Source organism: Ranitomeya variabilis, chromosome 3 (assembly GCF_051348905.1).
Source record: "Ranitomeya variabilis isolate aRanVar5 chromosome 3, aRanVar5.hap1, whole genome shotgun sequence".
NCBI classification, from domain to species: domain Eukaryota; kingdom Metazoa; phylum Chordata; class Amphibia; order Anura; family Dendrobatidae; genus Ranitomeya; species Ranitomeya variabilis.
The window spans coordinates 11,328,583-11,352,744 of record NC_135234.1 but is presented as its reverse complement, the minus strand read 5'-3'; the positions used below and the strand labels follow the sequence as shown (position 1 = coordinate 11,352,744).

The 24,162-nt window shown below is 53.3% G+C and overlaps 1 protein-coding gene across 2 annotated transcripts in view; it reads left to right on the top strand.

Annotated features, from left to right (window-relative positions):
- POLQ (DNA polymerase theta) overlaps positions 1-23,867 on the top strand; it is a 45,335-nt gene extending 21,468 nt beyond the window's left edge. Inside the window, exons 17-31 of one of the 2 annotated variants that reach the window (XM_077293638.1) lie at positions 10,127-12,498; positions 12,590-12,736; positions 12,809-12,999; positions 14,056-14,296; positions 16,045-16,238; positions 16,622-16,759; positions 16,843-17,017; positions 18,371-18,497; positions 18,896-19,002; positions 19,122-19,306; positions 20,246-20,357; positions 20,584-20,708; positions 21,231-21,378; positions 22,588-22,697; positions 23,500-23,867. In XM_077293638.1, coding sequence (XP_077149753.1) covers positions 10,127-12,498; positions 12,590-12,736; positions 12,809-12,999; positions 14,056-14,296; positions 16,045-16,238; positions 16,622-16,759; positions 16,843-17,017; positions 18,371-18,497; positions 18,896-19,002; positions 19,122-19,306; positions 20,246-20,357; positions 20,584-20,708; positions 21,231-21,378; positions 22,588-22,697; positions 23,500-23,613 — 4,486 coding nt within the window. In that variant the 3' untranslated portion in view covers positions 23,614-23,867. The remainder of the gene's footprint in view (positions 1-10,126; positions 12,499-12,589; positions 12,737-12,808; positions 13,000-14,055; positions 14,297-16,044; positions 16,239-16,621; positions 16,760-16,842; positions 17,018-18,370; positions 18,498-18,895; positions 19,003-19,121; positions 19,307-20,245; positions 20,358-20,583; positions 20,709-21,230; positions 21,379-22,587; positions 22,698-23,499) is intronic. The other variant, XM_077293639.1, reaches the window with a different exon arrangement.
- Positions 23,868-24,162: the final 295 nt, after the last annotated feature.

The window sequence follows — 24,162 nt, the reverse complement described above, 5'->3', positions numbered from 1 at the left end:
TATAATACTGCTCCTATGTACAAGAATACAACTACTATAATACTGCTCCTATGTACAAGAATATAACTACTATAATACTGCCCCTATGTACAAGAATATAACTACTATAATACTGCCCCTATATACAAGAATATAACTACTATAATACTGCCCCTATGTACAAGAATATAACTACTATAATACTGCCCCTATGTACAAGAATATAACTACTATAATACTGCTTCTATGTACAAGAATACAACTACTATAATACTGCTCCTATGTACAAGAATATAACTACTATAATACTGTCCCTATGTACAAGAATATAACTACTATAAAACTGCCCCTATGTACAAGAATATAACTACTATAATACTGCCCCCTATGTACAAGAATATAACTACTATAATACTGCTCCTATGTACAAGAATATAACTACTATAATACTGCCCCCTATGTACAAGAATATAACTACTATAATACTGCTCCTATGTACAAGAATATAACTACTATAATACTGCCCCTATATACAAGAATATAACTACTATAATACTGCCCCTATGTACAAGAATATAACTACTATAATACTGCCCCTATGTACAAGAATATAACTACTATAATACTGCTTCTATGTACAAGAATACAACTACTATAATACTGCTCCTATGTACAAGAATATAACTACTATAATACTGTCCCTATGTACAAGAATATAACTACTATAAAACTGCCCCTATGTACAAGAATATAACTACTATAATACTGCCCCTATGTACAAGAATATAACTACTATAATACTGCCTCTATGTACAAGAATATAACTACTATAATACTGCCCCTATGTACAATAATATAACTACTATTGTCACGATATGGTATGAAATATCATAAGTTTAGTGCTCTTGTCAGCCCAGGATGTGGGCTAGGAGGCCCCCCTTGACTTTTGCTTCAGAGTTGAGCTTGCTTGCCAATGTAGATGGGGGAAGTGAGTTTTATTGACGAAAGGCATTTACGACCCCCAGTTCCTGTAGTAGTAAGTGCTCAGCTTTAACAGTTAGAGAAACTTCTAGAACCATGCGGTCCTTTGTTCGGTTATTGTGAGATATTAGACAAACTATTTAGGATAGTGGAATGATAAATACATATTCTTTATCTCCGTCGAAGCATCTACCCATCACTCTAAACACAGTCGCCTAACTCCATCGGGGGAAGAAGTAGGGATTGCTCTGTAAATAATAGGACATATTTGATCTCCTTAGAAAGCTCATGTTAATACAAGCTCTATGCTGGGTGTGATATGACTCTGATATGTACTGGGACGGAGTTATAAGCATTAGACCAATTTGTATCCAAGTTACTCAGACTGAAAGGTAGGAGGATCTGGAAAAGCCAGCCCTTTCTGTGAGGTCACAGACTGTAGATTATAAAGTTGTGGCCAGATCTCCCGGCTCAGTCTTCTTCTTCTTCTTCTTCTCTTTTCCTGTGAGCCCTGAGCAGCACATCCAATGAGCTGGGATGTCTGGCTGACTGCCATGCAATGATCTGAGAAATGTGAGTGTTATCGTTTCTTCCTTTAATCCTTTTATTTTCATAATTACCTTGTACATATTTGCAATTGTCTCATTTGTAACATCTTTGTAAAATATTTTATAAACACTGCCTAAAAATCATTTATGGGGTATCATATTTAATACTAGTTCGTCCTTCCTGCTCTAAATACGTACCCTGTCTCTGAAGGGAATTACGCTACTATTTTGGGGGTTGGCTCCAGACCCGTTCAATTGGAGCTGGTGGCAGCGACCGTGTGCCGGCTTTTGGGGGTCCCTGTAGCGACTGCGGCTTGATAATTATTGTTCCTGCCTGAGTGGGAGTAGTTATCGCATCGCTGCAGTGCACCCAATAGCCAGTACATAGCAGGCAGCGTTTCTGGCGACTAATTACCCCAGGTGCAGTACCTAATCTGACCTGAGAGTAAGGGGGGCGCCAGAGAGCTGCAAGTGTTAAGTGGAACTGTAAGCGGGATAGACCCAAATCCCTGCAGTTCATGGTATATTGAAGAGCAGTGGGATACCTAAAATAAGCCCCTGCTGTAAACTAAGAGGTCAATAACCTCGTGTGTGTTTTTTTTCATCACATTGTGGCAGTGGAGGGATAACTAGGATAACCCCCCTGCACATGTGATAGCCGTCTGTTGGTCTAAAGTCACCCCAATCCGTGACATATTGTAGGCAGCGGCTAAGGGATCTTGACAATTGGTGACAGTCACGGTGTGAATCGTGACATATTGGTGGCAAGGCGGTGGGATATTAGAGCATTAGTGATTTGGTTTGAGCAATCATTCCTCTCACTAAAAACTTGCAGAAAGTTCTTGCGAGAACTCTGCGCAAATAAGTTTGGAGAACGAACTCAGTGTTTATTAGTCTTGAGACAATTGTGTACTGGTAATTATCCCTTCCCTTTTTCTTCGTTTTTCTATCCTATCTTTTATTTGGCAACCATGGCAACGAAAGGAGAAGCCTGGTACAACCAGCAGAAGAAAGACACTCTTGCTGGGATATGCACGTATCATGGCCTGAACCCCCAGAGCATGACCAAGACTCAAATGGTCGCTGAACTGGTGCAATGGGAAGCCGCTCTAGACCACTCACAGAGCCCAGAGGCCGCAGATGCCAGCACCAGCGAACGTGGTGCTGCAGCAGAGGTTCAACCACTGAATACGGGCCCTACTGGCAACCAGGGGGGTGCAGACCACCTCCTGCAGCTGGTTCTGCAACAATGCTCCGCAGATGACCTGGACCGACGTCTGCAGCTGATCCAGCAATACCAGGAGCGAGCCGAGGCCCGAGCCGAGCGAGAGGCCCAAGCGCAGCGGGAGTACCAGCTGCAGATGGCCCAACTGCAAATGCAGGGGTCGTCCCAGTCAAGTCGTGAGCCCAGCAGCGCTCAGATACCGAAGCCCCGGCCCGACCACTTTCCTGTTATGGAAAAGGATGGGGACTTGGACACTTTTCTGCGGGCCTTTGAGAAAGCCTGCAGACAGTACCAGCTGCCTACACAAGAATGGGCACGATACCTGACACCAGGACTGAGAGGAAAAGCTCTGGAGGCGTTTGCTGCACTCCCTCAAGAACAAGATGGTGACTATGAGGCCATCAAGCAGGCTCTGATAGCCAAGTACCAGCTTACACCCGAGGTGTACCGTAAAAAGTTTCGGACCCTCCTACGTGGCCCACACGACAGTTACAGTGATGTGGTGCATAGACTGGGGACCCACTTTGACCAGTGGACCCAAGGACTGTCAGTGACCACCTTTGCACAGCTGCGAGACCTGATGATCAAAGACCAGTTCTTCCGTCTTTGCCCAACTGAAGTGCGACAGTTCGTGATGGACAGAGAACCCAACGATGTGACGAAAGCAGCGCAGATTGCCGATGCCTATGAGGCCAACCGTAGATCGGAAGTGTGGAAGCCAGTCACCACCAGCTGGAGAGGGGGTAAGCCTGCAGCCAACGCCGGTACCCCTGCCAGCCAACACACCAGAGGTCCTGTCCCCGTGGCCAACAGCACCAGACCTACCACCGAACTTCGCCAGTGTTACCGCTGCAGGCAGACTGGACACCTCAGTCACCAATGTCAAGCCAAGCAGAAGAACTCCTCATCCCAGGGCCTAATGCAGCAGTTCTTTTGGTGGGTGGTGTGGCTGGGAGGGTGTGTGACAACGTACAGCCCGTCACTGTGGGAGGTCGTGTTGCTACAGGCCTCAAGGACACCGGGGCTGAACGAACCCTCATCCGACCCGAGCTGGCGGCCCCTGAAGAAATCATTCCGGGGAAAACCCTAACTGTCACTGGGATTGGGGGCATCAGCTGTCCCTTACCGATGGCCCGGGTTTTTATTGATTGGGGAGCCGGGAGCGGGGTGAAAGAAGTGGGGCTGTCTGATAATTTGCCCACTGATGTTTTGTTGGGGACTGATTTGGGGAGGTTGTTTGCATACTACGTCCCTGACACCCCTCCCCAATCTGCTAATAAGGGTAAAGTTAACCCTGGTGATGATGATGATGATGATGATGGGAAATCGCATGTGTTACCTGACCATGCTTTATCTTGTAATGATGCATCTGTTAACCCTTTTTTCCCTAGGATTGATGGTGAAAATGTTGTACCTGTGCCAACTGTACCTGATAACGCTGTTTCTATGAAAGTTGATGTGTCCATAGGTACAGGAGTGCTCAGCCAAGTCGCTCTGCGGAGTGAGACGGCTGAGGAACCCCTAGCAGGGGCAAGTGTCGGTGCTACCGGAAATGGGGAAATACATGGGAACCGTGAGGAAGGTGATGCCATGCAATTGACCAGTGCCACCGAGGAAGGTAACTGGCCCATAAGTAGCAATGCTCCTGAGGTAATGGGGGTGGATGGGGAGGTAGAGCCCATAGCAGCGTCGGCTGTTGGGTCTGTAGAAATCCCCGGGGAGACAGCCTACATAGCTGCTGTCACCCGCAGTCAGAGTGCCCGGAACGCAGATACCTGTCTGCCTTCCGGACCCTCCTCAGTCATCAGTGTGACTGAACCAGAGGTGGACCCAGAACAGGTCCCAGAGGGCTCCCGTGGGGAAGGGACCCTGACGTCGCTTCTGGCTTCCCCTAGCCAGGAGTTTCAGGCCGCTCTGCACACAGATGCGAGCCTAGAGAGTTTGAGACAACTCGCCGGGACGTCATTCTCTGAAACTGATAAGGAGAAGGTGTTCTGGGAAGGAGGAAGGTTGTACCGGGAGACAGTACCCGGAGAATCACAAAAGGAGTGGTTGAGGGAAAGACAGCTGGTCGTCCCACAGCAATTCCGGGGTGAGTTGTTGCGGATTGCCCATGAGATCCCGCTAGCTGGACACTTGGGTATCAGCAAAACTAAGGCCCAGCTGTCTCAACACTTCTATTGGCCTAAGATGGGGACAGATGTGTCAAACTACTGCCGCTCCTGTGTCACCTGTCAAAGAGTGGGGAAGGCGGGGCCTGCTCTTAAGGCTCCCCTGATCCCTTTGCCAGTGATAGAGGAGCCTTTCCAGAGGATTGCGGTGGACATTGTGGGCCCGCTGGCCGTCACCAGCAGCTCTGGAAAGCAATATATTCTTACTGTGGTAGACTACGCTACCCGGTACCCAGAGGCAGTAGCTCTGTCGTCAATTAGGGCAGATAAGGTGGCGGATGCCCTGTTGGCCATCTTTTCACGTGTAGGATTTCCCAGGGAAATGCTTACTGATCGAGGGACCCAATTTATGTCTCACCTAATGGAGGCTCTCTGTAAGAAAATGCAGGTGAAGCACCTGGTATCGAGTGCGTATCACCCACAGACCAATGGCTTGTGTGAACGCTTCAATGGTACCCTCAAACAGATGCTACGCATGCTGGTTGAGACACAAGGGCGCGACTGGGAGCGGTACCTCCCACACCTGCTATTCGCTTACAGAGAGGTTCCGCAGGCCTCGACGGGGTTCTCCCCCTTCGAGCTCCTGTACGGCAGGCGAGTCCGGGGACCCCTTGGGTTGGTAAGAGAATCCTGGGAAGAGGAGCCGAACCCTTCTGAAGTGTCCATAGTGGAGTATGTCATGCGCTTCCGTGACAAGATGCAGACCTTGACGCAGTTGGTGCATGACAACATGACGCAGGCTCAGGCTGATCAGAAGCACTGGTACGACCAGAACGCCCGGGAGCGGACCTACCACGTGGGTCAAAAGGTGTGGGTGCTGGTTCCTGTACCAACGGATAAGCTTCAGGCAGCCTGGGACGGCCCGTACGTCGTCCACCAACAGCTCAACCCGGTTACCTACGTGGTCACCCTTGACCACACTCGGGGTAGGCGAAAGGCCTTTCACGTCAACATGATGAAGGCTCATCACGAACGTGAACCTTTCGTCCTACCGGTCTGCAGCGCACCCGAAGAAGGGGAGGAAGACACCCTCCTGGACATGCTGGCCCAAGCCAAGGCCCATGGGTCCATTGAGGACGTGGAGGTAAGCGCCTCGCTAGATGAACCACAGCGGTTGCAGTTGCAAACCATGCTGGAACCCTTCCGGGTCGTGTTCTCCAACCGGCCTGGACGGACTGAGTTAGCCGTCCACGAGGTGGACACCGGGAATCACGCCCCACTACGGCGAACACCCTATCGAATCTCTGACCAGGTGCAGCAGATTATGCGCCAGGAGATCGATGAGATGTTACAGCTGGGGGTGATTCGACGGTCAAAGAGCGCGTGGGCCTCACCTGTAGTTCTCGTGCCAAAGAAGGACCGGACCACCCGGTTCTGCGTGGACTACAGGGGGCTCAACGCCATTACAGCCTCTGACGCGCACCCAATGCCGCGCATCGAGGAGCTGCTTGAGAAGTTAGCTGGCGCAGAATACCTGACAATAATGGATCTGAGTCGCGGATACTGGCAGATTCCCCTGAGCCCCGAGGCGCAGGAGAAGTCCGCCTTTATCACACCCTTTGGACTGTACGAGTCCACGGTCATGCCCTTCGGCATGAAGAATGCCCCTGCCACTTTCCAGCGGATGGTCAATCTCCTGCTTCAGGGACTGGAGAAGTACGCAGTGGCGTACTTAGATGACATTGCCATCTTCAGTCCCTCCTGGGATGAACACCTGCAGCATCTCGAGGAGGTGCTCGGGCGAATTCACCGAGCAGGACTGACTATCAAGCCGGGAAAGTGCCAGATGGGCATGAGGGAGGTCCACTACCTGGGGCACCGGGTAGGCGGAGGCACCCTGAAACCGGAGCCTGACAAAGTGGGCGTGATCGTGAACTGGCCCACTCCCAGGAACAAGAAACAGGTGATGTCCTTCCTGGGCACTGCAGGGTACTATAGGCGCTTCGTGCAGCACTATAGTAGCCTGGCAAAACCTTTGACGGACCTCACCAGGAAGAAGCTACCCCACATCGTCAACTGGACAGATGGCTGTGAGGGGGCCTTCCAGGCGTTGAAAACAGCACTGTGCAACGCCCCTGTGTTGAAAGCCGTCGACAGCAGTCGACCGTTCTTGGTACAGACTGACGCCAGTGAGTTTGGCCTTGGTGCTGTGCTCAGCCAGGTTGACTCGGAGGACCAAGAGCACCCCGTGTTGTACCTGAGCCGGAAACTTTTGCCGAGGGAAGTGGCCTACTCCACCATCGAGAAGGAGTGCCTGGCCATAGTCTGGGCCCTGCAGCGTTTGCAGCCCTACTTGTACGGTCGCACCTTCACCGTGGTGACCGACCACAACCCTCTGCGCTGGCTAAGCACCATGTGTGGAACCAATGGCAGGTTGCTACGCTGGAGCCTTGCCCTTCAGCAATTTGACTTCACCATTGAACACAAAGCGGGCAGGGAGCATGGGAAGGCAGATGGACTGTCCCGCCAGGGTGAACCCACGGAGGTGCGCATGGAGGCATACCGAGAGGTCCTGCCGCCGTAGCGCACGCCAAAAGGGGGAGGTGTCACGATATGGTATGAAATATCATAAGTTTAGTGCTCTTGTCAGCCCAGGATGTGGGCTAGGAGGCCCCCCTTGACTTTTGCTTCAGAGTTGAGCTTGCTTGCCAATGTAGATGGGGGAAGTGAGTTTTATTGACGAAAGGCATTTACGACCCCCAGTTCCTGTAGTAGTAAGTGCTCAGCTTTAACAGTTAGAGAAACTTCTAGAACCATGCGGTCCTTTGTTCGGTTATTGTGAGATATTAGACAAACTATTTAGGATAGTGGAATGATAAATACATATTCTTTATCTCCGTCGAAGCATCTACCCATCACTCTAAACACAGTCGCCTAACTCCATCGGGGGAAGAAGTAGGGATTGCTCTGTAAATAATAGGACATATTTGATCTCCTTAGAAAGCTCATGTTAATACAAGCTCTATGCTGGGTGTGATATGACTCTGATATGTACTGGGACGGAGTTATAAGCATTAGACCAATTTGTATCCAAGTTACTCAGACTGAAAGGTAGGAGGATCTGGAAAAGCCAGCCCTTTCTGTGAGGTCACAGACTGTAGATTATAAAGTTGTGGCCAGATCTCCCGGCTCAGTCTTCTTCTTCTTCTTCTCTTTTCCTGTGAGCCCTGAGCAGCACATCCAATGAGCTGGGATGTCTGGCTGACTGCCATGCAATGATCTGAGAAATGTGAGTGTTATCGTTTCTTCCTTTAATCCTTTTATTTTCATAATTACCTTGTACATATTTGCAATTGTCTCATTTGTAACATCTTTGTAAAATATTTTATAAACACTGCCTAAAAATCATTTATGGGGTATCATATTTAATACTAGTTCGTCCTTCCTGCTCTAAATACGTACCCTGTCTCTGAAGGGAATTACGCTACTATTTTGGGGGTTGGCTCCAGACCCGTTCAATTGGAGCTGGTGGCAGCGACCGTGTGCCGGCTTTTGGGGGTCCCTGTAGCGACTGCGGCTTGATAATTATTGTTCCTGCCTGAGTGGGAGTAGTTATCGCATCGCTGCAGTGCACCCAATAGCCAGTACATAGCAGGCAGCGTTTCTGGCGACTAATTACCCCAGGTGCAGTACCTAATCTGACCTGAGAGTAAGGGGGGCGCCAGAGAGCTGCAAGTGTTAAGTGGAACTGTAAGCGGGATAGACCCAAATCCCTGCAGTTCATGGTATATTGAAGAGCAGTGGGATACCTAAAATAAGCCCCTGCTGTAAACTAAGAGGTCAATAACCTCGTGTGTGTTTTTTTTCATCACATTGTGGCAGTGGAGGGATAACTAGGATAACCCCCCTGCACATGTGATAGCCGTCTGTTGGTCTAAAGTCACCCCAATCCGTGACATATTGTAGGCAGCGGCTAAGGGATCTTGACAATTGGTGACAGTCACGGTGTGAATCGTGACAACTATAATACTGCCCCTATGTACAAGAATATAACTACTGTAATACTGCCCCTATGTACAAGAATATAACTACTATAATACTGCTCCTATGTACAAGAATATAACTACTATAATACTGCCCCTATGTACAAGAATATAACTACTATAATACTGCCCCTATGTACAAGAATATAACTACTATAAAACTGCTCCTATGTATAAGAATATAACTACTATAATACTGCTCCTATGTACAAGAATATAACTACTATAATACTGCCCCTATGTACAAGAATATAACTACTATAATACTGCCCCTATGTACAAAATATAACTACTATAATACTGCCCCTATGTACAGGAATGTAAGTGATATAACATTGTTGTCTGTGGATATCTTTAGTATTAATAATTTTCGTGCTGTTTCTACACCGTCGGTCTTCTTGTCCTCGGTGTCGGGGGCTGTCGGTATTATTCCGCTCTCCTCTTGCTCCCCGTTTCCTGCATTGTGTCTCGCAGGAGATCTCCAGCTGTTGTAACTGGAAGTTTTAATTACAGGGACAGGGATGTGCACGGCGGCGGCTCTTACGTCCTGCTGGCGCTATATCCCTCTGATGAGAGCTGCGTACCCTCTACGGCAGTGACGGGGGACACGGCTCAGTGCTGCAGATGGTCCTCTCTAATAATCTCGTCCCAGCCTTCTGTATGTCGGTGACGAGGACCCCGATGCGCAGCTCGTGCCGTTCTTCTGCCGTATAATTAACAGGGGGACGCGGTTAATCTGTTTCTCCACGTCCTGATCTGCCGGGGATTATCTCCAAATCCAGGATAATTGCAGAATTTCATTTTCATGATTTACAAAACACTTATTGGCTGGAGAGATTAATTAGACGCGTGAGCCGCCATATTGCTCCCCGGAGGTTGGCGAGTGTCGGACTCCTCCGATTAACATTATTTTACTAATTAAATCCACTTTCTAAGTTTATAAATGTTTTACTTTTCCTCATAGATCTCAGTTTACTTTCTCTTGTACTCCAGTCACCTCCAGAGCTGCATTCATAATTCTGTATTCACCACATCCCCCTGGAGAGCAGCACAGCTGAGATTCTCCACGCTATTTGCTTATAGTATGGAATTCTGATCCTGGTGGAATATGTGAACCCGCAGGGGGTAAAACTGAGCTTTATCCAAGAGGACAGCAGAATTGTGATTGCAGCTGTGGATTTTTGTAATTTTTTGTTTTTGAGTTCTCTTTTTTTTTTCTTTCTTGCTTTTCTTCCTCAGCACCCGCCGAGCTGTAGATGAAGATGAGGAAGCCGCCCAGGAGCGCCGTGCTGCTCGATGCATCTGGATTTCTGGGAAAAAAGGCCTGACGGAGCGAGAGGCGGCGGAGCTCATCGTGGAGGAGGCACGGAAACTGCTGAAGGAGGATCTGGCTCTGATGGGGATCCGCTGGAGTCCAGACACTACCATGGAGTCTGGGTCATCTCTGGACACGAGCTCTGAATCCTCCACAGAGCAGCAAGTGAAGCCCCCGTCCTCGGACATTAACCCTTCCTTGAATACAGAGAGCGCAGCTCCTGATCTGAGGAGACTGGAGACGGCTGATAATGCACAATCCTCACGGGCCACATGTGCCGGCCACCGGGAGCTGAGCACAGAAAGCATTGTGGTGAAGGATGAGGAGAACATCTCGGAAAATTCAGGGAAGGGTCTTAGGACGGGAAGGGTTATTAGCCAAGAGATGGCTATTAGTAGTCCGAGAACTGGGGCCGAATCTACAATTTCTGGGGCACGGAGTGTGGCCATTAAATGCCCAGATGACGGCCACTTTGGCAATGCTGCTCCTGGTGCCACAACTACATGTAAAGAAGATATGGAAGATGTGTCAGATGCCCGGCCGCTCGTTGAAGATCCACGATCAAAGGATGAGAAGGCCGGAGACCGGGTCCCTACAGCAAATGATGTGCCCGTTGGTGAATTAGGAGGGAGTACAGATGCACCCACGTTCACTATGCCAACTATACAGCCTTGTCCTGATGCCCGAGTGTCCGATGTTTCCCTAAAACCCAACCACAAGGCTCCCTCCACGGTGACTAGGGATGTTCCTGAGATTATCCACAACAACACTGCGATAAAGCCCCAAAATAGCAAAGCTTCTGAATCTACAGTGTGCCCTCCAGCGTTCCTCGCCACCTCACCTGTCCTCTGTCTTTCTCCTGCCTTCTACATGGCATCCAGGACCTTCGAGGACAGTTTACAGCTGGATACCCAAACAGAGAAGTTAATTCTGCAGCATGTGCCATCCAAAGGCAATAGAGAGGGGGAGGACGCAGAGGTGACCCTGTCAGAGGCTCTACCCACAGGTGGGCCAATCTCGGCGTGTCTGAAAGAGACACCTGCGAATGTGAAGGATCCAAATCCAGAACAAATAAAAAATGAGGTGGAAAATTCTGAAAAAAAGTCACCAGATCCCCCCAGCGAGCGGCCGGCAGAAGGTGACCTGTCCCTCAGCGATACACAACTTCAGGCCTTGTTCCAGTCCTGCCAAACGCAGGTGAAGAGCGAAGAGCATGGTCCAAACCCTCGCGAAATGTGTCTTCCAAAGCAAGACTCCTCCTCAGACCGGGGTCAGGGTTGTAGCGAGGCGACGGACAGCAGCCTGAACATGAGTGGCAGCTTCCTATTCGACAGCTTCAATGATGATCTAGATTTTGGCTCCAAACCCGAGGAGCCCAACCCTCCTCCTCCTCCTCCATCTGATGACGAGAAGGTAAAGACTGAGTCTCCTGAAGAGAAGCCGCGAGATATAAGATACGACGAAGGGTCAATCCTGTTCTCTCAGCTCGATTCCTTCCAGATGGTCGAGGTTCTAGATCACGTTGAACAACTCCCCAAATTAGAAACAAAATTCTTGGCTACCGCGGTGGAAAAAGGGGACGACGTGGAGACAGTGAAGATCGGGTCAGAGTGGGGCGACCTCAGTTTTAGCTTGACGCAAGGAATGGAGGATATTTTAGATCAGTGGCCGAATGTCACAACCAATGTCCGTTCTGACCCAAAGCAAGACACACGGACCTTCTGCAGGGAGAGACCCCTATGTCCAGATACTGACTGCGTCCTGCTCCCTTCCGTTGCCAAACCTCCTTATTCAGATGTCCCCCACCTTATCTCTACCCCAAACACGGCTTTGGATACTGATCGACAACCCAACTCCAGGCCTGAGAGCAGATTGGAGCTGGTTCCCCCCACTCCACCGAGTGCTTGTACGTCACGAGTGATTGGCATGTCCTCCATAAAATCTGGCATCAAGAGGCCAAGACTGGACTCGTTGGGCAGCCTGAGCTTCCTGTCGCAGGATGTGGACGACATGTTTGGGTCAAGAGGGGAAGGTGTGGAGGTGACGGGGGACAACCGAGATGCCTCCATTATTGCCCAGGACTTCTCCTTGCAGTTGTCCCAGGACTCGTCCTCGCCTGTTCCTCCATGCAGCTCTCAGGGGTTCAGCATCATTGATGTGGCCAGTGACCTCGCCTTGTTCCAGACGTTCCTGCAGGAATGGAGGAGCCAGACGTCGTTCTCGCTATCCTTGGCCTGTGAGCGGAGATCCAGGTCGGCCTCGTCCAGATCGTGCATCGGTGGGAGATTTAAGAAAGGTCTGTAGGTTCATGGTGGTCTCAGTGTAATGGGGGTCGGCTGCTGTGTGCGCTGGTGATGTAATCCGTATCTCCTCCCGTTACACTTTAGTGCCGTCACCGCGACAGGAAGAAGCCAAGGAAGATGACGGCCTCTCCATCCCGGGTTGGGGCGACATGCTGCTCGTGGGCCTGGCCGTGTGCTGGGGAGGAAAGGACGCCTATTACCTCTCCCTACAGAGGCAGCAGGATGGCTCAGGTACCGGTGCAGAGTATAAAACCTGGTGACCTGGTGAAGGAGTCTATAATCCCTGGGGTCCTCTCGTTACAGACATAAGTTCCAGCCTGGTCCCTCCTCCGCTGGACCAGAACTTGTCCGTCAGCCAGCGGCTGCTGTCTCTGCAGTCCACATTGCAGCAGATGCATCGCCCAGAGGTCATCATGTATAACTTCATTGAGCAGTACAAGGTGCTGGTGATGAGCTGCGGGGCCTCCATTACTGGACACTTCCAGGACCCAAAGGTAGCAGATTTTCTATGTCCTCTCCGTAAACGACCTCCAAGTCCCGTGTACATCCTGAAATATGGACTACGCCACAGGGGCTGCATTGTGTATAGAGACATGGGGCTGTGCTGTGTACGGAGATGTGGAGGCTGCGCCGAGTACTGGGGTAAGGGGCTGCGCCATGTACAGAGACTTATGGGATGTGCTGTGCACAGAGACATGGGGGCTGTCTTATATTGGGGTGAGGCCCAAGGAGACGTGGGGGCTGATCCATGTAAAGAGACGAAAGGGCTGAGCCGTGTCAGGAGACGCGGGGGGCCTAGCTGTGTATTAGAGGGTAATGTACAAAACAGCTGATGTTGGCTGTCGTTTCTCTTAAAGGGGTTAATTATTTTAAAAATGTATTGTGATTTTTGCAGGATCAGCGCCACATCTGTTCTGTTACCGCTGCACTGAGTGAATGTGGCTGAGCTTTAATAACACCCGCAGCCCCGGGACATTGGTGGCGCTGCTTCTGTAGTAAAGCATTGCGTTAAAGGAGAAGGCGACCGCACCTGTGATTTAAGGACCGTCCTACTGGATGTCGAAACTTTTGCTGCTTTTTTTTATTGTTCCTTCCTCTGTGGAGGTGTTGTCGACTTTCCCCTGTTGTCGCCTCGGGCGTTTCATCCCCAAGGACGAGCGGCGCCGGCTCTCTGGATTCATTTCAGGATTATGTCTGAGCTGCTTATCAGTGATCAGATTATCATCAGAGGCAGGAGATGAAAATCCGCAGGTAATTAACTCCTGACAATTAACCAGCAGCCGCGTCAGGTGGCGATAATGTCATCTCATCAGCGGAGGCCGGAGCGATAATGTCATCTCATCAGCGGAGGCCGGAGCGATAATGTCATCTCATCAGCGGAGGCCGGAGCGATAATCAGCCGCCATAATCAGATCATTACATAAGTTGTGTGTCTTCTGCTCTAGTCACATCCAGAGCTGTATGGACAGGATGGACTGGACTTGGGGGTCGTCAGACATGGCTGCTGTGTGATTTCTGGGGGTCACTTACTTTTTGGTCTTGTTTTGCAGGTTGCTTGCTGGTTACTAGATCCAAGCTCCAAGGAGCGAACACTTCACAACATGGCAGCCAACTTCCTCCCACAGGAGCTCCCCCTGCTGGACGGGGTAAGCAGTGGTCAGGGCGTGCAGAGCCTGGGCCTCAGTGCCAGCAGTGACCAATCCGGACGGTACCGGGCCGCCATAGAGAGCGTCCTCGTCTATAGCATCATGGGCACGTTACACGGATTACTGGAGAAGGAGAATCTGCGAGGTACGAGATCCTGAGCCCTGGGGGTCCGGGGCCGGCGTCTGCTCTGTCTTGTAAGGGGTTCGGGGCCGGGGTCTGCTCTGTCCTGTAAGGGGTCCGGGGCCGGCGTCTGCTCTGTCTTGTAAGGGGTACAGGGCCGGCGTCTGCTCTGTCCTGTAAGGGGGTCCGGGGCCGGCGTCTGCTCTGTCTTGTAAGGGGTTCGGGGCCGGGGTCTGCTCTGTCCTGTAAGGGGTCCGGGGCCGGCGTCTGCTCTGTCTTGTAAGGGGTACAGGGCCGGCGTCTGCTCTGTCCTGCAGGGGGTCCGGGGCCGGCGTCTGCTCTGTCCTGTAAGGGGGTCCGGGGCCGGCGTCTGCTCTGTCCTGTAAGGGGGTCCGGGGCCGGCGTCTGCTCTGTCCTGTAAGGGGTCCGGGGCCGGCGTCTGCTCTGTCCTGTAAGGGGGTCCGGGGCCGGCGTCTGCTCTGTCCTGTAAGGGGGTCCGGGGCCGGCGTCTGCTCTGTCCTGTAAGGGGGTCCGGGGCCGGCGTCTGCTCTGTCCTGTAAGGGGGTCCGGGGCCGGCGTCTGCTCTGTCCTGTAAGGGGTCCGGGACCGGCGTCTGCTTTGTCCTGTAAGGGGGTCCGGGGCCGGCGTCTGCTCTGTCCTGTAAGGGGGTCCGGGGCCGGCGTCTGCTCTGTCCTGTAAGGGGGTCCGGGGCCGGCGTCTGCTCTGTCCTGTAAGGGGGTCCGGGGCCGGCGTCTGCTCTGTCCTGTAAGGGGTCCGGGACCGGCGTCTGCTTTGTCCTGTAAGGGGGTCCGGGGCCGGCGTCTGCTCTGTCCTGTAAGGGGGTCCGGGGCCGGCGTCTGCTCTGTCCTGTAAGGGGGTCCGGGGCCGGCGTCTGCTCTGTCCTGTAAGGGGGTCCGGGACCGGCGTCTGCTCTGTCCTGTAAGGGGGTCCGGGACCGGCGTCTGCTCTGTCCTGTAAGGGGGTCCGGGGCCGGCGTCTGCTCTGTCCTGTAAGGGGGTCCGGGGCCGGCGTCTGCTCTGTCCTGTAAGGGGGTCCGGGGCCGGCGTCTGCTCTGTCCTGTAAGGGGGTCCAGGGCCGACGTCTGCTCTGTCCTGTAAGGGGTCCGGGGCAAGCGTCTGCTCTGTCCTGTAAGGGGTCCGGGGCCGGCGTCTGCTCTGTCCTGTAAGGGGTCCGGGGCCGGCGTCTGCTCTGTCCTGTAAGGGGTCCGGGGCCGGCGTCTGCTCTGTCCTGTAAGGGGGTCCGGGGCCGGCGTCTGCTCTGTCCTGTAAGGGGTACGGGGCTGGCGTCTGCTCTGTCCTGTAAGGGGTCCGGGGCCGGCGTCTGCTCTGTCCTGTAAGGGGTCCGGGGCAAGCGTCTGCTCTGTCCTGTAAGGGGTACGGGGCCGGTGTCTGCTCTGTCCTGTAAGGGGGTCCGGGGCCGGCGTCTGCTCTGTCCTGTAAGGGGTCCGGGGCCGGCGTCTGCTCTGTCCTGTAAGGGGTCCGGGGCAAGCGTCTGCTCTGTCCTGTAAGGGGTACGGGGCCGGTGTCTGCTCTGTCCTGTAAGGGGTCCGGGGCAAGCGTCTGCTCTGTCCTGTAAGGGGTCCGGGGCCGGCGTCTGCTCTGTCCTGTAAGGGGTCCGGGGCCGGTGTTTGCTCTGTCCTGTAAGGGGTACGGAGCCGGTGTCTGCTCTGTCCTGCAGGGGGTCCGGGGCCGGGGCCGGCGTCTGCTCTGTCCTGCAGGGGGTCTGGGGCTGATGTCTGCACTGTCCTGCAGGGGTCTTCAGCGGGGTGGAGATGCCCACACATTACTGCCTGGCTCTGCTGGAGCTGAATGGCATCGGCTTCAGTACAGAGGAGTGCGAGACCCAGAAACACATCATGCAAGCGAAGCTGAGCGAGATCGAGGCCCAGGCGTACCAGCTCGCCGGCCACAGCTTCTCCCTCACCAGCCCTGATGACGTCGCCCAGGTACCGAGACAGATCAGCGCCATACAGTCCTGTACAACCCTGCTAATACATCACATCTACAGTCACCTCCAGAGCTGCACTCACTATTCTGCTGTTACATCGTGTCTTATCCTCCAGTCACCTCCAGAGCTGTAGTAACTATTCTGCTGTTACGTCATGTCTTATCCTCCAGTCACCTCCAGAGCTGCACTTCCTATGCTGCTCTTACATCCTGTCTTATCCTCCAGTCACCTCCAGAGCTGCGGGCAATATTCTGCTGTGATATGTTATCCTCCCTGCTGAAGGTTGAGCGGTCATCTGTGAATGCAGCTCTGGGTGTGACCGGAGTATGGGACAGGTAATGAGTCGGTGCCGTGTCTCCGGATTCATTTGCCCTTTTTCAGGTTCTGTTCATTGAACTTAAACTGCCCCCCAATGGCGACCTGAAGGGTCCCGGGAACAAGAAGACGCTGGGCTACACCAGACGGCCGGCGTTGAATGGGAACAGAGTCCGGCTCAGCAAGCAGTTCAGCACCACAAAGGTACCATCACCCTCCTCATCTCCTCCGTCGCGGCTCCCCAGCACTCAGGGCTTCGCTCCAGCAATGATTTTCTTCCTTCCCAGGACGTTTTGGAGAAGTTGAAGCCGCTGCATCCTCTGCCCGGACTCATCCTGGAGTGGAAGCGGATCACCAACGCCATGACCAAGGTGGTGTACCCTCTGCAGCGGGAGAAGAGCTTCTGCCAGGGCCTGGGCATGGAGCGGATCTACCCCGTGTCCCAGACTCACACCGCCACAGGTACAGATGTAGTGTCATGAGCTGCCCGACTGCAGAAGTGGAGGCGAAACCAGGGACAGCGATGGTGCTGGCAAAACCAGGGGAAAGGGCAGCGATGGTGCTGGCAAGACTAGGGGAGAGGGCAGCGATGGTGCTGGCGAGACCAGGGGAGAGGGCAGCGATGGTGCTGGAGAGACCAGGGGAGAGGGCAGCGATGGTGCTGGCGAGACCAGGGGAGAGGGCAGCGATGGTGCTGGCGAGACCAGAGGAGAGGGCAGCGATGGTGCTGGCGAGACCAGAGGAGAGGGCAGCGATGGTGCTGGCAAGACCAGAGGAGAGGGCAGTGATGGTGCTGGAGAGACCAGGGGAGAGGGCAGCGATGGTGCTGGAGAGACCAGGAGAGAGGGCAGCGATGGTGCTGGAGAGACCAGGGGAGAGGGCAGCGATGGTGCTGGAGAGACCAGGGGAGAGGGCAGCGATGGTGCTGGCAAGACCAGGGGAGAGGGCAGCGATGGTGCTGCAGAGACCAGGGGAGAGGGCAGCGATGGTGCTGCAGAGACCAGGGGAGAGGGCAGCGATGGTGCTGCAGAGACCAGGGGAGAGGGCAGCGATGGTGCTGGAGAGACCAGGGGAGAGGGCAGCGATGGTGCTGGCGAGACCAGAGGAGAGGGCAGCGATGGTGCTGGCAAGACCAGAGGAGAGGGCAGCGATGGTGCTGGAGAGACCAGGGGAGAGGGCAGCGATGGTGCTGGAGAGACCAGGGGAGAGGGCAGCGATGGTGCTGGCGAGACCAGGGGAGAGGGCAGCGATGGTGCTGGCGAGACCAGAGGAGAGGGCAGCGATGGTGCTGGAGAGACCAGGGGAGAGGGCAGCGATGGTGCTGGAGAGACCAGGGGAGAGGGCAGCGATGGTGCTGGCGAGACCAGGGGAGAGGGCAGCGATGGTGCTGGCGAGACCAGAGGAGAGGGCAGCGATGGTGCTGGCAAGACCAGAGGAGAGGGCAGCGATGGTGCTGGAGAGACCAGGGGAGAGGGCAGCGATGGTGCTAGTGAGACTAGGGGTGAGGGCAGCGATGGTGCTAGTGAGACTAGGGGTGAGGGCAGCGATGGTGCTGGCGAAACCAGGGGGGGGGGGGGGGGGCAGTGATGGTGCTGGCCAGACCAGGAGGGGCCAGTGATGGTGGCATTATGGGTCAGCGTTCTAGATTAATCCATCAGTGGTTACATTGTGGGGCAGCGATGGTGAAGTTTACGGAAGCAGAGATGGTGGTGATGAAGAAGGTTGGGACGGGGTGGTGAAGTCGGGGGAACTAGTGAAGTTGGGGGCATCGGGGTGGAGAATCTCATCATCCTGCCGCTGCTTCTTCTGTTCCAGGTCGCATCAGCTTTACGGAGCCCAATATCCAGAATGTTCCCAAAGACTTTGAGATAGAAATGCCGCGTCTGGTTGGAGAGAGCCCCCCGTCTCAGGCAGCGAGCGCCTCCACCTTCTCCAAGCAGCTGTAAGTGACTACCCTCATCATCCGCAGTTATAGGGGCTCCCCGGTGCTTGGTGTCTATCATAAGCTGCAAAGTCCCTATTGATATAAAGGCTGAAAACTCGCCTTCAACCCGTCCTGCTCACACAGCTGCAGGGTTGGTACAATGTATCTGCGTAGATCTTTACTAATCCATTGTAACAAGCCCGCAGTTGTATAAGTCCACTCAACCGGATTTACAGTAAATATTTCCATTCACTGACACCAAGCAGAGATCTTAGAGGTGAGAACCTGGGTCAGAGCATATATTAGGGGTTCACTAGAGCTGGATGCTGTGGGTGCTGTTTATTTCTAACCCTCTGGGGGGCTCCGCTGTGAGGGATTGGTTTGTGATGGGGCTTTCTGGTCGTTGCTGATTTTAGGGGTAAGAAGACCCTCCCCGGGGCGCTGGTAGCGGCAGATCACATCCGGCAGGAGAGGGGGGTGCCATTTCTTGTCAGTATGCGGCACGCCTTTGTCCCGTTTGCAGGTAATTCTGACTGATCTGCTCAGGACGCTCCCATAATTGTCCGGCCTCACGGATGAGTACGACGTGGGGGTCTGGCGGTCACTGATAGAGGCTGACATCGGGTCTTCTGCCCCCTGCAGGAGGGATGATCCTGGCAGCAGATTACTCTCAGCTGGAGCTGCGGATTCTCGCTCACTTATCCCGGGATCGTCGCCTCATCCAAGTGCTGAACAGCGGCTCTGACGTCTTCAGGAGCATCGCAGCTGAGTGGAAGATGATGGAGCCGGACGCTGTGACCGACAGTCTGAGGCAGCAGGCCAAACAGGTGACCCACCCAACCGGGGTCCCATAAACTGTATTTCTATGCCCTCCTGCGCTGGAGAAAGGAGGAGACTCTCTGCTCAGGATTATGAGAATTCTATGTAGGGATCTGATAGGAATACTTTTAGGTTAGCTGAGGGTTCGTTACAGTGTAACAGCAGCACAACTCTGTTTCCTGGCCTGGAATCACGGCAAATGGCTGCAGGTGTTACCTTAATATAAGACACAGCGAGCAATGGATTGTGTATGTCCCCTGGTTGGGGTGTGGCCTGTCACAGCTCCGCACCGGTAGGAATCAAGGGCTGTTGCCCCGACTGCTGCTCCGTCCGCTGCTCCGACCACTGCCGCGATCGATGGCACACAATGAAGAACCAGACCCAGAATTTTATTTTTATTTTTTTTTTTTTTTAAGAATGTGAAAATGTTGCACAAATACTCTACATAATTCACATTTATATAGGACAAGTGTCTTTTGCTGCAGATTTTACATTTGTGATTTGTGTTATAAACCATTGATGTTAATTCTAGATTGTTTGTAGCTGTTCATTAGGGCCCCCCCCCCCCCCGTATGTATAACATACTCTACCCGATAAAGGAGTCAGCTCGACATAGAAACGCGTCGTATGAATGGAGATGCAGAGGACATGCACGCTCGTCTCCACCCTGCGGCAGTGCCCGAGAATCGCCGCTCTTTTTCCAGTTTGGTTTGAATACTGACATTATTAAGGAAACCATCAGCGGTGTGAGCAGCACTAGGCCAGGAAGGGGTTTAGCTTCCGGAAGTTTACATTATCTGACAGCAAGCAGAAGTTTTGGGAATAGTAACCGAGAAGCACCGTGTCAGGAGGTTACAGGTCGCGCAGCAGCGCTCCGTTTCGCACCGTTCTCTTCCCGGGATACATCGCAGTCATGGTCGTTGCTGATTTCTCTTTTTGTCCTGTAGATTTGTTACGGGATCATTTATGGAATGGGAGCGAAATCCCTGAGCGAGCAGATGGGCGTCGGGGAGGAGGACGCCGCCTGCTACATCGAATCATTCAAGACCCGGTACACAGGTGAGAGCGGAGATGAGCGGCGCCTCTGGATCTTTGGCTGCTCACACACTGGCCGCTATTCTGAGTTTTTGCCTCCAATTTCACTGGGGTCCTTCACTGGATTTCACCCTGGTAAACCCTTGAGATGAGCAGATCTACAGGTGTGACCACTGCTTGTCTCCTTCCCTACGGCAGTAACCTGCGGCTTTGTGACGAGCTGCGGTTCCATCGGTCTTTATATTTCCAGGTATTCAGCGATTTCTGAAGGAGACGGTGAAGAATTGTGCCTCCAGAGGGTTCGTGCAAACCATCCTGGGCCGGCGCCGGTACCTGCCAGCCATCAAGGACACAAATCACCACGCAAAGGCTTATGTGAGTGCTCCTGCCGTTACGGTGCAGGTTTGCTACAGTGTGTCAGTGCTAACCAGCTGTAGAAACCTTTGTCCCAGTTCTGCACTCGGGGCCCATGGATTGGGATTTACGGGGCAGATTCCAGCGCCATCCAGCCATATAACAAGTCCCTGAGCGCTCGGCCGGTACATTGTTAGTTGATCCTCGGAAGCACAAGACCAGATGTGCTGCCGACAACTGCGGATTTATAGGCCACGGACACAATCCAGTCCGCTGACACTTTTGGTTTTCCAGCCATTGGTGTTTCCATTGGCCAATTATCGATCTCGAGCGTCTCTCGGAGCCGTTATCGGCCCGTGGGAAGGAATCTTCAGTCTCCAAACATAAGGATTCCCATTCACTGCCAGCAAGCAGAAACCTCAGCAATGGAGGCAGCGCTGGCTTTTATTCTGCAGCGATCGACCTTCTGACATGGACGCAGACTGTCCGCCGCGGTTTTATCCGTTTTTCTCATGATGGTGCAATGTGTTGCGTCTGTTTCAGGCCGAACGCCAGGCTGTGAACACGACCGTGCAGGGATCCGCTGCCGACATCGTCAAGACTGCCACTGTGAACATCCAGAGCCGCCTGGAGGAGACCTTCCCCTCCGTGCCCAAGTCCCATGGGCACCGGCCGCTGCCCCGGATTAAAGGTGCGTGGTCTGGGCTCCGGGTCTGAATGAACAGCCCCTTAAATGTTCGTCTTACGGTGCTGGATTGAGTGCGTTCAACACTGGAGACCGAGCATTTAATAGAAATGACCCTGAGTCGTGACCTTGGTGCGAGATCGCTGGTGATGGCGGCTGCCGCACCGCAGGGTCACGTGATCCGCTGGCGGGTCGCTGCCCATTATATGTGACCGGTGAGACAAGCGGCTCCTGATCCAACACTGTCACCGACCAGAGAGCGGGAATAAGAAAGTGTCTGCCACATTGTGCGGTGTCCGAACATCAGCTGTAGCTCGTCTCAGCCTGAGCCTCCTGGTGCATACACAGTACCGCAGTGAAGACTGACCCACACCGGAGTCATGGAGGGTTGGGGGGATTTATACACCATGATCTGAGGGAAGGTGGGCGACAACCCACGGTACATACGGTGCTGTGCAAAGATTGGAGGCAGGTGGGGAAATCCTGTCTCTTCATGTGATCCCAGACCGACGGGACGATGTGAGATCAGGACCCCTCGTTAGTACTGGCATCGGCTGGAGGTTTGGGGTTGTTGTCAGGCTAATAAAGGAGGCGACGGGCGGTCACCAGATACTGATGATGGAAGTGAGGGGGTGGTCACCAGATACTGATGATGGAGGAGACGGGCGGTCACCAGATACTGATGATGGAGGTGACGAGCGGTCACCAGATACTGATGATGGAGGTGATGGGTGGTCACCAGATACTGATGATGGAGGTGACGAGCGGTCACCAGATACTGATGATGGAGGTGATGGGCAGTCACCAGATACCGATGATGGAGGAGACGGGCGGTCACCAGATACTGATGATGGAGGTGATGGGCAGTCACCAGATACTGATGATGGAGGAGACGGGCGGTCACCAGATACTGATGATGGAGGTGACGGGCGGTCACCAGATACTGATGACGGAGGTGATGGGCGGTCACCAGATACTGATGATGGAGGAGACGGGCGGTCACCAGATACTGATGATGGAGGTGACGGGCGGTCACCAGATACTGATGACGGATTGATAACAATAATCTATTAATCCTCCTAATTCTGCAGCATTTTTCACACCTGCCTGGATCTTTTGCACGGTCCTGTATGTACCGATAACACTGAGTTGCTAATTGTGGGATGGAGACAGGAGGATGAGACTTTTAACCTTTTCATGTCTTTTTACATTTAGGACATTCGGTAAGAAAAGTGAACCCTTCACCTCCAAGACGCGGCGCCTTCTTTATCCTGCAGCTGCATGATGAGCTGTTGTACGAGGCGGCTGAGGACGACGTCATCCAGGTATCGCTGCCCCAAATATTCCTGCAGCTTCACACGACCCCCGACGTCTGCTCCCAGGGGGATCGCCGTATTGTGTATATATATATTGCTGCTCCGCTTCGTCTGTGAAATTCCAGATAATCTGACTGAGCCAGAAGATATAAATCACTAATATAGGCAAGACCCCGGGGCCCCATATGAGCGCCGTCGCGTCAGTCGTTACATCCCGGGGCCCCACATGAGCACTGTCGAGTCAGTCATTACATTCCGGGGCCCCACATGACCGCCGCCGCATCAGTCGTTACAGCCCGGGGCCCCACATGAGCGCTGTTGCGTCAGTCGTTACATCCCGGGGCCCCACATGAGCGCCGTCGCGTCAGTCGTTACATTCCGGGGCCCCACATGAGCACTGTCGAGTCAGTCATTACATTCCGGGGCCCCACATGAGCGCCGCCGCATCAGTCGTTACAGCCCGGGGCCCCACATGAGCACTGTTGGCGGCAGTCGTTACATCCCGGGGCCCCACATGAGCGCCGTCGGGTCAGTCGTTACAATCCAGGGCCCCACTTGAGCGCCGTCGGGTCAGTCGTTACATCCCGGGGCCCCACATGAGCACTGTCGAGTCAGTCATTACATTCCGGGGCCCCACATGAGCGCCGCCGCATCAGTCGTTACAACCCCGGGCACCACACTTCCGCACCACCACGTCAGTCATGGCATCCGTTCCTGGATTATCAGGATTCTCTCGGCTTCCAGCTCTGGAACTTCATGACAAGATGGCGCAGTGTCCGGTCCCACATTTTGATGTTTCGTTTTCCCGCAGGTGGCGCAGATTATAAAAAACGAGATGGAAAACGCGGTGCGGTTGTCAGTGAGTCTGAAGGTGAAAGTGAAGTTCGGGCCCAGCTGGGGCGACCTGCAGGACTGCGACCTGTAGACGAGACCTCGGCCCGGAGCCAAATCCTGGCAGGAAATTACTTGAAACCGTAGCATGGTTTATAATATGAATTTTTTAAAATGATTTTGCCCAAGTGGGAGGAGCCAGGAAGCCGGTGATGGAATAAGGTGGAGCCTATCCTCCCGCGGAGGCAGGGTGCTGGTGGTGGAATAAGGCGGAGCCTACCCTGCCCCTCCTCTTTTTATCCTTGTAATCTTGAATAATAATATACTACTGCAGTGATGATGTCACAACTCTGTGGTCTCCGGCTCTGCCCATCACTACAGCATGGGATAAGGTGATGAGGGGGGTGGCTGATCTGGTGTTATAGGGTCCCCAGCAGCACAGAGCATTTCAGGAGAGGGATGTGCAGATCCCCTGGGACATCGGCACTCGCCTCTGCTGAAATACTCTGTGCTTCTAGGACTCCTTTATGTACACCAGATCTTGTGGGGGGGTCCTAGACAGCATTTTCCATAGTGTAAGGAGCTCGCTCTGCTCAGCAGCAGAGTATTGTTATTAATCATCGGCCTATGAGTAGTCGGCCTG